The sequence below is a fragment of the Prunus mume genome, linkage group LG6, assembly GCF_029339155.1.
Source record: "Prunus mume cultivar Tortuosa linkage group LG6, ASM2933915v1, whole genome shotgun sequence".
Taxonomy (NCBI): Eukaryota; Viridiplantae; Streptophyta; class Magnoliopsida; order Rosales; family Rosaceae; genus Prunus; species Prunus mume.
This window is the reverse complement of record NC_142703.1, coordinates 16418947-16431885: the sequence shown is the minus strand read 5'-3', so window position 1 is coordinate 16431885 and position 12939 is coordinate 16418947. Positions and strand designations below refer to the sequence as shown.

General features: G+C 35.5%; 2 protein-coding genes and 1 non-coding gene across 3 annotated transcripts; 2 read left to right on the top strand and 1 right to left on the bottom strand.

The window, feature by feature from the left end:
• Positions 1 to 94: 94 nt before the first annotated feature.
• On the bottom strand, positions 95 to 168 carry TRNAI-AAU (transfer RNA isoleucine (anticodon AAU)). The gene has a single exon. It is a non-coding gene; the product is annotated as a tRNA-Ile (tRNA).
• Positions 169 to 2090: 1922 nt separating this feature from the next.
• Positions 2091 to 4038, top strand: LOC103335410 (Peroxidase superfamily protein). Its single transcript, XM_008238416.2, has 4 exons — positions 2091 to 2355; positions 2898 to 3089; positions 3192 to 3357; positions 3519 to 4038. The coding sequence occupies exons 1-4, from the start codon at positions 2122 to 2124 to the stop codon at positions 3923 to 3925; spliced, it is 999 nt and encodes a 332-aa protein (XP_008236638.2). The 5' UTR covers positions 2091 to 2121; the 3' UTR covers positions 3926 to 4038.
• Positions 4039 to 6269: 2231 nt separating this feature from the next.
• LOC148916261 (uncharacterized) lies at positions 6270 to 7747 on the top strand. The gene has a single exon (XM_089054732.1). The coding sequence runs from the start codon at positions 7012 to 7014 to the stop codon at positions 7483 to 7485; it is 474 nt and encodes a 157-aa protein (XP_088910858.1). The 5' UTR covers positions 6270 to 7011; the 3' UTR covers positions 7486 to 7747.
• Positions 7748 to 12939: the final 5192 nt, after the last annotated feature.

The window sequence follows — 12939 nt, the reverse complement described above, 5'->3', positions numbered from 1 at the left end:
GCCCATACACAGAGCCTTATTATCTGAAAGCCGGAACAGTTTATTTTCTGAAGGATAAACCCGGAAAAAGGAAAAAAAAAATAGTTAGAAGAAGTGGCCCATGCAGGTCTCGAACCTGCGACCTTCGCGTTATTAGCACGACGCTCTAACCAGCTGAGCTAATAGGCCATGTTGATGGAAGCAACTTCCAAACACAATATAACCGTGAAACCCGTAGGATTACCATCCCTGTTACACAACTTTCACATATTTATTTATTTTATATAAGAGACAATATAAATTATTCTAATTTAGAGCGAGGGAATTTGAACTTGGGTACGAGAGGAAGAACACATTGCATTGACTAACTGATCTAACCTAACATATGCAATTACAAGTGCTTTTGGGGAATCTTAGGATGAGTTTTTGATTGATGGCATTGTCCACCAAATACCAATTGTCCATCTACAGTTTTGTAAAAACTTAATCTTGTGATGGGATTTCAGCATGAGTGCTCCTTTTCAATTGGAGTGGATCCCAAAATGAAATACATGATTCCTAGCAATCATGTCAGGCAATGTGGTCAGTCATTTTCCATGTTTAAGCATTAATTTTCCATATGCATCATTATAGTTCACTTCAATTGGCCACTACTTCATGTTTGCCAACTTATCTTTGTACCCTTTTTATGTTGTACATGATATGGAAAAATCAACCTAAGAAGCAAGAACACAATGCTTTTTCAGTTCAACAAGCCTTACATACATGGAATAGTTCTGTAATTATGTGTTCATCTTTTCTCTTTTTGTTCACTTTGCATCACCAAGGCTAAATCGTTACGAAAAATGCCATACCTTTTTTTCTTCTTCTTGTTTTTATAGAATTATATTACTTCATAACATAATTATATTTATAGGTTGGTTTACATCAGTATCTCAGTTCTCAGTTCTTTTAAAATTGAACCCAAGTTCATTGGATTTGAACCACCTCTCTGATAGGATATGCCATCATTGGAAGAGATAGGTTTTGTTAGGTCTCCAGTTTTTTTCTCTTACCTTACCACAAAGCAAAATGGGATGACATACACCCACCCAGTCCAGTTCTTTTCTGAAGTTAAAACTATCAGAAGTGCAAATGTAGTGGCATAAATGCCATGCCAAGTGCTTTTTCAAATATCTACTATCAGAAAAAGTGGCAGACTTGCAGTTGTATAATGCAAAGTGCTTGATGAAATATCTTTGGTTAGCCTTCACCTCAGTGACACTTGTACTTCCACTCCTTTGTATTTATATGATAAACATTAGCCATTTTGTGTGCAGGCCGCCCCTTATCTCTGCACATTGACTAAAAGACTTAAACAATATATTCTCATGAATCTTTAATATGAGATCCTGGTCAGGTTTTGGAATTTGCTCCTACCACATGCATCTATTTAGATTACTTAATTATGTCTTTCTCACCTCATGATCATACTAAAATTTCAACCAGTCCATGCTGCTTCAGAAATAGTGTCAGTAAACTTCTTTTTCTAAATTGCTATCCATTGCCCTGATTTGGAAACAATCTCAAACTACAAGCAATTGTGAAAAGCGCATGTGTTGAATTGAAACTAAAAGTTTACCAATTAAGAAATAGTTGAGAACAAATCTTCAATTTGCTTTGTCCAAAATCATCAGATTCATTCATCACTAGCAACTTATGTATAAAAAGTTTTGAAGTAAGAGGTCACCAGTGCACTGAGTTTTTGGCTGTTTCTGTAGTGCTATTGATCATCTATGTTTTAACTTTTCAAGTTTGACATCTTGTTGCAGCAAAGACATTGTTCATGTTATTTCAACATTCCTTTTGCTTCAGAAAGAGAGCAGTTGAATGATGTGGAACTTTGCTTTGTTAGCATGGAAAAAAAGAAGTAATAAAATAGTAAATGGATTATATCACCTGGCAAAAAACACTCCAATATGATAATTTAGTTGCAGAGTTGGCCATTAGGTTTTTCCAACTAGTGGCATTACCACTCTGAGTTTAACCAATGAAATCATTTTGAATTTTCAGTGTTTTCGCCTATAAATACCAGCAAAAGATCCTGTTCGATGTCATCAGAATCGGAATTTCACAGCAAACCTTTTACATTGATCACTAGCTATGACTCACAAAATCATCTCCTACTTCACTTTTTCTTTATGTTTACTCTTGTCTTTGTCTCCCTTTGTTCATATGCATCCATTTGCTTATAGCCAGCTTGATTACAATTTCTACGACAAATCATGCCCCCGCTTATCAATGATTGTTAGGTACAATTTGTGGGCAGCAATCAGGAATGACACCAGGATTGCTGCATCCCTTCTTCGGATGCATTTTCACGATTGTATCGTCAATGTAACTGTTCTTTCTTAAACCTTTTCCACATCTTTATCTCCTTTGAAGAACTAGGATGTTTTAAAGTAAAAATTACTAATACTGAGTGCTAGACTGTTTACAAGTAGCTTTCTCCTTTACTTTTGCAAAAGAAGACCTAAGACAGCAGATATATTAGATTTACACGTCTGCAATTCACATTTTCATACAGAGTTAGAAAACTTTAAAAGATATATTGGTTGCAAGGGAAAATAGGCATATACAGCTTCCCTCATTTTAGCTGAAATCCTTTGTTCTAAAACCAAACAAATAGCCTGAGGTTGGTCCTAAGCAACTTCAAGAAATCCTCACATCCTAAGCAAGAATATCATGGAAGTTACAACTTTCTTGTGACAATATGAAAAATGTACTTCCTAATAATGTATTCTGCGGAAGCCTTTACTAGAAACTCAATATATTTATCTTCCTCTACCGATAAGAAGTTACGCACAACAATCATGAAGCAACTTAAGAGCAACTCTGTGTTGACACAAAGTGTTATATCCAATGTTGTTGTTTTGTAGGGGTGTGACGGCTCAGTGCTTCTTGATGACACAGAAGACTTTAAGGGTGAGAAGAATGCTTTGCCAAATCGTAAGTCACTTCGGGGTTTCGAAGTGATTGACAATATAAAGGCAGATGTTGAGAGATTTTGCCCATCGACTGTTTCGTGTGCTGATATTTTGACTCTTGCAGCAAGCGAAGCTGTTGGCCTGGTATACTTGACAGATTTCTATATCTTATGGCCAAGTTACCAAATTGGTTGTTTCTCTTTGCAGTCTTTCTAGTCTCACTTTCATTTCATTATTCTGGTTTAGGCAGGAGGGCCTTTTTGGCCTGTTCCATTGGGCAGAAGAGATGGAACAACTGCAAGTGAGAAGGCAGTTACTGAACAACTACCATCACCTATTGAGCCTTTAGAGAATATCACTGCCAAGTTCACATCAAAGGGTCTTGACATAAAAGATGTTGTAGTCCTCTCAGGTTCTTGTTTTTCACTTTCTTCCCACCAAAACCATCCCCTTTTTTTTTCTTTTCTTTTTTCTCTCTCTTTTGGGTTTAGTCATTCTCCAAAGTTTTAAAGCCTAAAGTAATGATCCTAATATTCTTGACATGAACATCTTTCTTGCTTTTGTTTCTTGAAGGTGGACATACTCTAGGATTTGCTCAATGCTTCACCTTCAAGAGAAGACTCTTCGACTTCGACGGCTCTGGCAAGCCTGACCCAACACTTGATTCTTCAGCCCTTACAAACTTGAGACGCCTATGTCCCAAAAAAGATTCAGCAAACAGCAATCTTGCTCCTCTTGATTCCACTAATCTCAAATTTGACAATGCCTATTACACAAACCTGGTTAGCAACACAGGTCTTCTAGAATCTGATCAGGCATTGGTAAAGGATCCAAATACTGCTGCAATGGTTAATTCTTATAGTGCAAACCCGTTTCTTTTCTCTAATGACTTTGCTGCATCAATGGTGAAGCTTGGTAATGTTGGAGTATTGACTGGGAAAGATGGGCAAATAAGGAAGAAATGTGGATCTGTGAACTAAATGAATGATTTGTAATATTAATAGCATTTCTCTCTCTCTGTGAAAAAGTTGTGTAATCTAGTTGAAGTTGTTAATGGAACCATGAACATATGAATAACTAGTTTGCTGTTCAAGTATTATTCACTCTTGCCATTTATGGGAAACCAAATGCTGCACAGCACATTATAACTAGTTGATAAATATGAATGAATATATTAACTAATTTGCAGCATGACACATGAAAGGTAACATTGTTTTGGCAAATATCTGGAATGTTATATTCTCAGGCTATAAATTTGAAACCACATAGTCATTTGTGAAACACAAACGAAGTTGGTTTATTGGGGTTTGCCAAAAGCTAGCTTTAATTGCTCAAATACACATGTATTTTTGAATCGTTAGTAGGTGTGCGGTTCACAATCACCCATAATTAATTATCAGTCATTCACGCACACGTTGACAGCTATGCTAGCTTCTCTCACTGAGTCTCAGCCTTTTTTATAACTAGTGTGTGACTAGTGAAGGTGGTGACCCGGTGTGAACTAAGCCTGATATCATCAGTAAACAGTACTTGTTGTTTACATTGGTTTCTAATTTCCACTTTCAAAATGGAGAGAGAGAGAGAGAGAGAGAGAGAGAGAGTTAATTAGCTCTAAACCAAACTGAAAATGCACACAGTTTGAAAAAAGAAGCCGACAAGGAGTGCTTGGATTCAAAAAAGGATATAGAGAAAAGCTGGTAGATGCCTGAGCCTAAGTTGTAACCTCTGAGCGAGCACATTGAGATCTTTGTCCTTGTCTCTCCAATTTCCAGTCCCCAATACCATCTTTTTATTTATTTGGATCTGCCAAAAAAAATTTATTGTATATCATGAACCATCATAATCGTCATCATCATCAACAACACATCAGGGACATATTCTCTGCTTTCAGGCTAGATTCTATCTATGCTGACCTGACCCTTGGCCTCTCTGTGGCTCTCTGTGTTTGCCACCTTTTTGGCTAAAAGGATTTTAGTGAGATTAATTTTGGGATTTGTTAATTGGATTAGACTCAATCTCACTTAAAAATAAATAAATGAAAGACCAATCAAGCAACCACCCTATTCAAGCTTGGGTTAATAGTAAACTCATTGATTAAAAGACTAAATGTCACTATGTTTTACATGAAATTTCAATTTGGTCAATGAGTAAAAAATTTAGCCATATTGATCACTGTAATAACTAAAGTTTACAATTTATAAACTTGTCGTTAAGTTGTTAGGTTAAATAACTTTTTGGTCATTGAGTTTTACACGAAATTTCAATTTGATCACTAAGAAAAAAACAATTTTAGCCCTCAGTTAAATACGAAAACACATTTATAAGCCTACATTAACTATGATCTAGCTGGCTTCAATTGTTGGGCAATCAATTAATCCTTTCTCTAGAATAATTCTTTAATGTGCCAAAATAAATTTTTCATCACTAAGATGGTTAGGCCTTGCTTCTTTCACTTCCGAGTACATATAATTGGTGGAAAGGACAGAGAAAAGAAGAGAGACTTGTGGTCCAATTGGCTTAAAGTTTTTGACATAGTTTTTAACTTTTTGACCTTTTTTTGGCAGAAATGTTACACTTTTTGACAATCAAAAAAGGCAAACCTATTCCTTATATTAAAAAAAAGTGATTACCTTTTCTTTTTTTCCTAAAAAACAAAGGAAGAAGAACGTATTGCGACATCTACAAACTTGGACTTGTTTGATAGGAAGGACTAAATTAGCAATCAAGGCATAATATTGATATTGTTGTCGAATTTGGAAGATGAATTGGGACTATTTATAAGTTTTAGTCATCAACGTCTTATAAATAGTCCTCATTCATCCTCGAAATTAGGCAATATATTCATATTATACATTGAATGCACATAAAATGTAGGCATTTTGCTAGTAAGTCCAATTCAGTCTAGGCCTCCCTATTAAACAAGCCCTAGTAATCTCCCAATGGAATGGAATGATCAGAATCATCCATTTTTGAGATGTAAAGATGATGGTTGCTAAAGGAAAATTAGAAACTATATAGTCATCTATCACATAAATAATCATCATGCTATGATAATCAAATGTTTAAATTATTTTCAATTTCACTAATCTTTTGCATGAACGATTTCCAAAAAATGAACAGTTTCAAACATCAGGCAACAATATTAATCCAATAATGTCCGCAAAAGTCCATTCCAAAAATTATTGGTATACAATGTTCTCTTAAAAAAAGTACAAAATACAAAATATAAAAGATCCCAGTGTGAACAAGTTGAAATGTCTTGCATTTTATTCATCGTTTTTATCAACCATTCGTCTAATGATATTTCTCTCTACTTTGTTGAAAGAAGTCCCGAGTTTGAATCTTCTTTTTTCTAAATTAAAAAAAATAACAATTTATCAAGTGTCCATCCATATATGTTTTCTCCCCTTCATCTTCATATTCCATCTCCTTTCTTTATCCTCTATCCTCTAAACACACAAATTGGCCAAACCAAACGGACTGGTTAAGCTAATGGCTGGCCTGGTTATGCTTGGAAAATCCAAACAGATTAGATCACCAGTTCAGCTTTTCATTTAAGCTAAATGAATGCGTTTTTATTTTGAAGTGTTCTCTCTCACTGCCTAATGCAACAATGCAAGGTCTGAAAAAGCAGAGGATCCAAGTCCTCCCTTTGGCATATTGATAAAAGCATTATACAAGCTAGCTGTTTCTCATTTTCTTTACAACACCAGAAAAAGCTCCCAAAAAAAGCTAAATCTCCCTCCCATTTGAAAAGGGCTTTTCTTGGGTTTTGTCCCCCCAAAACATTCCCATATATCCCTCCCTCTCACTCCCTTTTCCACCTCTCTTCTTCCCTTCCTCTCACAAATTAAACAATCCCCATTATTCTTTCACATGCTTCCCATCATCTTCCTTTTTCAGGGAAAAATTTATCAATCCAGCTGAAAAGTTAAATTCTAACCAAAACAGAAAACAAAACAAAAAACAAAAAAAGGCAGCAACTTTTCTCAGTCTCTTCTAAAACCCTCAAAAATCTCACCATTTTTTGGATTCAAAACTTGACACAAAACCACAACTTTCACTTATGGAGCAGCAGCTGCAGCCACCGCCCATGGCAGTGACCCAGCAAGCCTACACGATCCATTCGGGTCACGGGTCGGTGGGACCTGTGATTGCAGTGGTTGCAGTGATCACCATCCTCGGAGTCATAGCCGGCATGATTGGTAGGCTCTGCTCGGGTCGTCGGATCATGGGTCATGGACGGTACTATGACTTCGAAGCATGGGTCGAGACAAAATGCTCATCGTGTCTAGATGGCAGACTCGACCCTCCTCCGCCGCCTCTGGCTGCCGTCCCGGGAGAGAATGTTCTGGCGGCCGAGGCAGCGGGCACATCACCAGAAATAAAGGAAGAAGAAGTGCAACAACAACAACAGCAGCAACAACAACATCAGCAGCACCACCAACAACAACAACAACAACAACATCAACATCAACAACAACAACAACATCAAGAAGAACAACACAATTTACATGCAACAAGTAGTAGTGAGAATTAATGAAAGGGGAGCTGCTTAATGCTTTTAATTTGGTAATTGGGTTATGGTTTTTAATTGGGCAGTGGAAATTTTCCTTGTCCAAGGTTGGGCTTTATTTGTAAGCTTCTTTCTTTCATTTGTTTTGTTGGGCTCGTTTCCTTTCTTTTGTTTTTTTTGTTCTTTTCGTTTGCCATTTTGGTGGGATGTATACCATCATTCATGACTCATGGACATGAGGCAATTAAACTATGAATATTTAATATGAAATTGGTGGGATTTTTAATTTTTGTTCATGTTGGGAATGTTGCTAAGGTAGACAAAAGTAGAAAATTTATAAATCTTTGTTTATGAATTTTGCCTATATATGGTATTGTGTAATGTAATGTGTATGTAGTGTTGATTGTATTTTTTATTATATACCAGCGATATTGAAGGAGGATAAAATGAACACAGAACTTCGGGTGTATGAATACACATTCTTAATCACTTGAGAACGAAAGAAAAAAAAAAGCAATGTAGTGTTAGACTGTAGAATATACATATCTTGGCTCTTTGGACTCGTTTTAGGGTCATTCCATATCTGCATATCCCTCATTATTGTCTGCAATTTGTTTCTATCCCTTTTCTTTGGATTCTTTTCTTGTGATGTGATCCATATATTATTGAGTTGTGAATTAAAATATTGAACATTCCTTTGTTATTCATTAAAGACAACGAGCTTTGTGGTTCCATGCAACTTTTGGTTTTTGGGGTCCCAAGAAAAGAAAAAAGATAATGGGTCAGACAAAATAAAAATGAAGAAAAAAAGAAACGACATCGATTAGATTTTTATTTTAATTTAAATTGCGTGACATGGTTTTCAAGAAGAAGACTCTTTATTATTTTGCTTCATTAGAATTATTTATTAAAAATGTTGTTACTCAAATTACAAAATCAACTAGCTAGTTCATCAAAATTAGAGCTGTTAATGGATCAAATTTTGATTCGGATCCGATTAGAATCCAATTTGAATTCGATGTAATTAATAGGAGATGGATTTGATGGTGTAATCCGATAAATCGAGTTTAGTTGAGATGGATACTATAAGTAAGTTTCTTATATTGACATCTTCATTCGCAATGTTTTGTAATTTATTGCAACTTAATATGCACCAAAAATCACACACATAAGTTTAGTTGAGAAGAACTTACATGAAACGTGGCGGTATTCAAAATTTATCACGCATTGTTAAATCGAAAAATTAAAACACATGATAATAAGTGATTGACTTGAAATAGCGTCATGGTGGTATACGATATGGGTAAGTCTCTCTCAAGTTGAGAGAGCTTAATCTGAACCCAATAACTACCTATGACCCCATCTCTAGCTGGATGATGATATCCCAGTTATACATTGTAAAATATGTAAGCACTTAGAAATGGATCGAAGAATCAAATAACACAAAAGTTAAGAACGTTGGAAGACAGCAAGAAGCTATTGGGGAGCAAAACCAATGTGGGGTCGGTGAAATACTCTCTGATGATATATAATTCAGTTCAGACAATAGTTTGGTTAGAGAGGAAACTCACAAGGTTGCATTGCGTTGAATTGTGTGCCTTTGAAGAGCGGTCTAGCATAGCCGATAGAAAGTGTCACTCGATACCTAGACAACTTGGGTTGGGCTTTGACTTTGAACATGCTTCTATTCGTTTTTAAGTTCTTTTTATGCATTTGCAAAAAAATAAGAAGAAAAAGAGTTATTTTATGCATTTGAAGTCATCTTCACCTTTCAAATCTAATGATTTTATTTTATCGTTTCATGATAACTAGACTTGGTAAACGAGTTGTTTTTTCGTTTTCGGATGGTGTTGTATACGTCTTATTGTGTTTTGACGAAGTGACACCAATATGACCATTAATAAATAAAAAAACTCAAATATAAATATGACTCATAAAATTAACGACATAACACAACATGACCCGTTTCATTCGTTAGAAATTCAAATTGTAGTACACTGACAAAACTTTAAAATGTAACTAGACTGATCATGATGATGCATCAATTTCCAACACAGTACCTAATCCCCCCAAATGGAAACAAAAAGCAAACAAGTAGATTCTATATATGGAGAGAAAAAGTGGACAAACATTTTGGACCTTTTCTCAAGCACATGAAAATCCAGGGCCATACTTAGTCACTCGAGGATTATGAATTTATATATTAGATTTATTGTCAAGGGCTATACTTATATTACTCTATGCTAAAGTGAGTTGCCTATGCGTACATGGGTGATTCTTGACCGTTGATGTATATGAGGCTCACAATCTATCAATCGTGACAAAAAGTCGATAACATGTAACAAAATTCTATCATAAAGTAATTAGAATAATATATTTACATATATCAACTCAATCAAACGTCAAAGTGTATCAAGGGTGACCCTCCCTACCTAGGATTCGGATTGTAGGGAGTACACTTCTTGTTTGTGCAACAATAATCTACTGCTTTTGGAGACTTTTCATTTTCGTTACTATATATCCACTGGCCTCTTGTGACGAGAGGACATCCTCTTTCTCAGTCAATCTTTAGAGGGAAGGGCCTCATCCTTTCCTTAAAGTCTGGTACTAGATGCTGTTCATCCTCGTATACTATAATTCTCAGCTCAAGTTAATAGTTCTAGATTGCCATCTTGTTGTAATGGGTTTTCATTTTGGGAAAAAAGCAAACATCCGATTCAATATACGAATAATGTTTCGATTTCTTTTATAATTAAAGGGGTTTTCTCATTTCTTTTTCAGAAGGATGTGGAGAGAAGTTACGAACTTTTTCCATGGATATGATATAAATTGCTTGCTCAACCACTAAATTTAGAAGGTGCACAACCACTAGAAAAGTTGATCTTGTCATGCTTTCCATTTCGTCACTTTTTGGGCCTACGTAACAAATAACATGCTATGGTTCCCAAAGCCCGTCTTTGGTGCAATCCCTTTGAAGACCCAAAAAAAAAAACAAGAAGGTAAGAAAATTACATATTGACCCATCATTTCATTTTTATGGAGAATAAAATTATTTCCTTATCTCTCTTAATTGAACGCAGGTTTTATAATGCGCAACGACTTTCACACTCCGCTTTTGTTTGTTTGCACTTGTTCCCTTTATTTTATTTACTCGGTCAAAAAGTAACAAGTTAGGAGTGCAAATGGATAAAATGCATATGTAAGATGCATGAAGTTTTTGTATAATCTGTGTTGTTCTATACACAAATCATAACTTCACTCATTTTGGTCTCTATAGATGGTGGGAGCAAGCAATAAGTTGGTTTTGTGTTTGTGTACGATGGGTACAGGCTAAAGCAATGGGTTGGGTGGGGCAATTTAACACATGCGGTGCGTGCCCTGCAATAGGCTTGGGCACGGATCAGTTCGGAACAGTAGAAGGCTTTTCTGTTAACCAAACCAAAGACTTCGGTAGACCATTTTCTCTTCCATTAACCAAACCAAAGACTTCGGTAGACTTCGGATCGGTTAACCTAATATTCGGTTCGGATTAGTTCGGTACGCCGGTAGTACCGTAATAAAAACATACTAATAAAAATACAATTTATAATACTTTCACATAACATAAGTTCTTGAACAAATACACCAAATTATCCTTGTAAAATATAAAAATCTGATAGTATAATTCATCCAAGTATGAAATCAAATAACTTACTCACTATATCATTCAATATATACTCAAGATGTAATGGGAGCCACTTGTGTTTGTTGTTTGAACATTTGAGTGTTATTTTTACTAAATTCTCTACATTTATGTAAATGATGTTGACATTTGTTTTGCGTAGGGTTTTTTAGTTTTTCATGCTAAATCCAACCATATAAAGAAAATAAAATTTGGATTAACGGTTGGAAAGTTACAGGTAAAAAAGGGACAAAGGTCGAAACTGGAAAACATAGGAAATTCATAAATTCATCTCTGACCAAAAAGTGCTACAATACCCGAGTGATAAAGAAGTGATAGAATGGTGATAAACTAGTGATATAATGGTGATAAAGAAGTGATACAACAGTGATAAAAGAGTGATACAAAGTGCTGATTGTATTTATCTTTAGTTTCTTGTTTTGTATTTAAATAATAGAATAAGTATAAATATCAGATCGGTACGGGTTTCCGTCGGGTTAGAAATATTGTTCCGTTAACCAAACCAAATATCTCGGTGCGGATCGGATCAGAATAATTAAAATTAAAAAATAATTATTTAACCAAATCAAACCAAACCGTCGATATGGTACGGTCGGTACGCGGATAATTCGGATGAGATACCTACCCCTACCCTGCAGAATGAGTTTTAAATATGCAAAGAGAGAGGAGGGGCCAGCCATTTTAACCAATTTGATATATGTTAGCAAATGCACCGTTTCTATGTATAAGTAGGACAGACAACTTTATACAGTAAGCCTGACCAAAACTGTAGAGCTTGGCCATGAAACTCAGAGTTGCTAACACCCACGTGCCCTGTTTATGTATGCAAAAGTTTCATGCACTGTCAGATTTGCTATTGCAGCAATGGGCAGGCATGACACAAACTAGTGGCAGCAAATCCATGTGTTTTTCTTCGTGAATGAGAGATGAAGAAGTTTTCTTCCTCTCCTTCTGTCTCAGTTTTGTTTAGGCATTTCATCGGGCACCTGACTCACTGCCCTTAAAGAAAATATAGATAACAAGGAGTTTACAATTTAATTAGTAGAAAGAATGTTGAGTGGGGTATTGCCTTCACTCTCCCATGTATGGATCCCCGGGATATAATACAATACATCATGAATAATAATTCGTTTGTTGCGTTTACGTTATCATATTGTTACATACCATGATACTGTTCCTTAAACTGTTGAGGATTTTCCACTATGGTCTTTGATTTGATTAGGTAAAGTTTGTATAGTCACGAGCCGAGTGCTCGAGTTTTGCAAAATGCTCAAAATGATAACTCAATGTGGTGTGCGATTTCGCCCAAAATGTCAAGCCAGACCGCACCACATCCAACCCTACTTACATGTCAATCCAGACCACACCACACCACATCCAACCCTACTTACATGTCAGGCACATTACAAATTCTATCAACATTTGTAACATATCACTATTGTCCTCATTAAATACACTTTTAAAAGAGTTTGATGACAAACTTGGGACAAAAAATAATATAAGAACCAAACTAAAACAACCCAAAAAAATTCAGAAGGCAAAATTATAATTAACCTTATATTCAAATAGGATTATGTTTTTGTTTTTGTTTAATATAAATGATAGTCTAAATTATACAATGGGGCGACAATTTCTCACAATACAAAGTGTCATGGTGGTTCAAACTTGAACCACTAATTTGCAAGTCAAAATCTTTTTTTACTGTGCTAGATCCGGTTGCTATATTCAAAGATATAATTCGAATGATGAACAGGATATACTACACAAAAGCATTGCGCACTTAAAACTCATTGAAT

What these genes read in the sequence shown, in the direction of transcription:
- LOC148916261 (XM_089054732.1), top strand. Translation starts at nt 7,012, where the DNA reads ATGGAGCAGCAGCTGCAGCCACCGCCCATGGCAGTGACCCAGCAAGCC.
- LOC103335410 (XM_008238416.2), top strand. Translation starts at nt 2,122, where the DNA reads ATGACTCACAAAATCATCTCCTACTTCACTTTTTCTTTATGTTTACTC. An exon ending in TTCACGATTGTATCGTCAAT is followed by an intron (nt 2,356 to 2,897) that starts GTAACTGTTCTT and finishes GTTGTTTTGTAG; the next exon opens with GGGTGTGACGGCTCAGTGCT. An exon ending in AGATGTTGTAGTCCTCTCAG is followed by an intron (nt 3,358 to 3,518) that starts GTTCTTGTTTTT and finishes TGTTTCTTGAAG; the next exon opens with GTGGACATACTCTAGGATTT.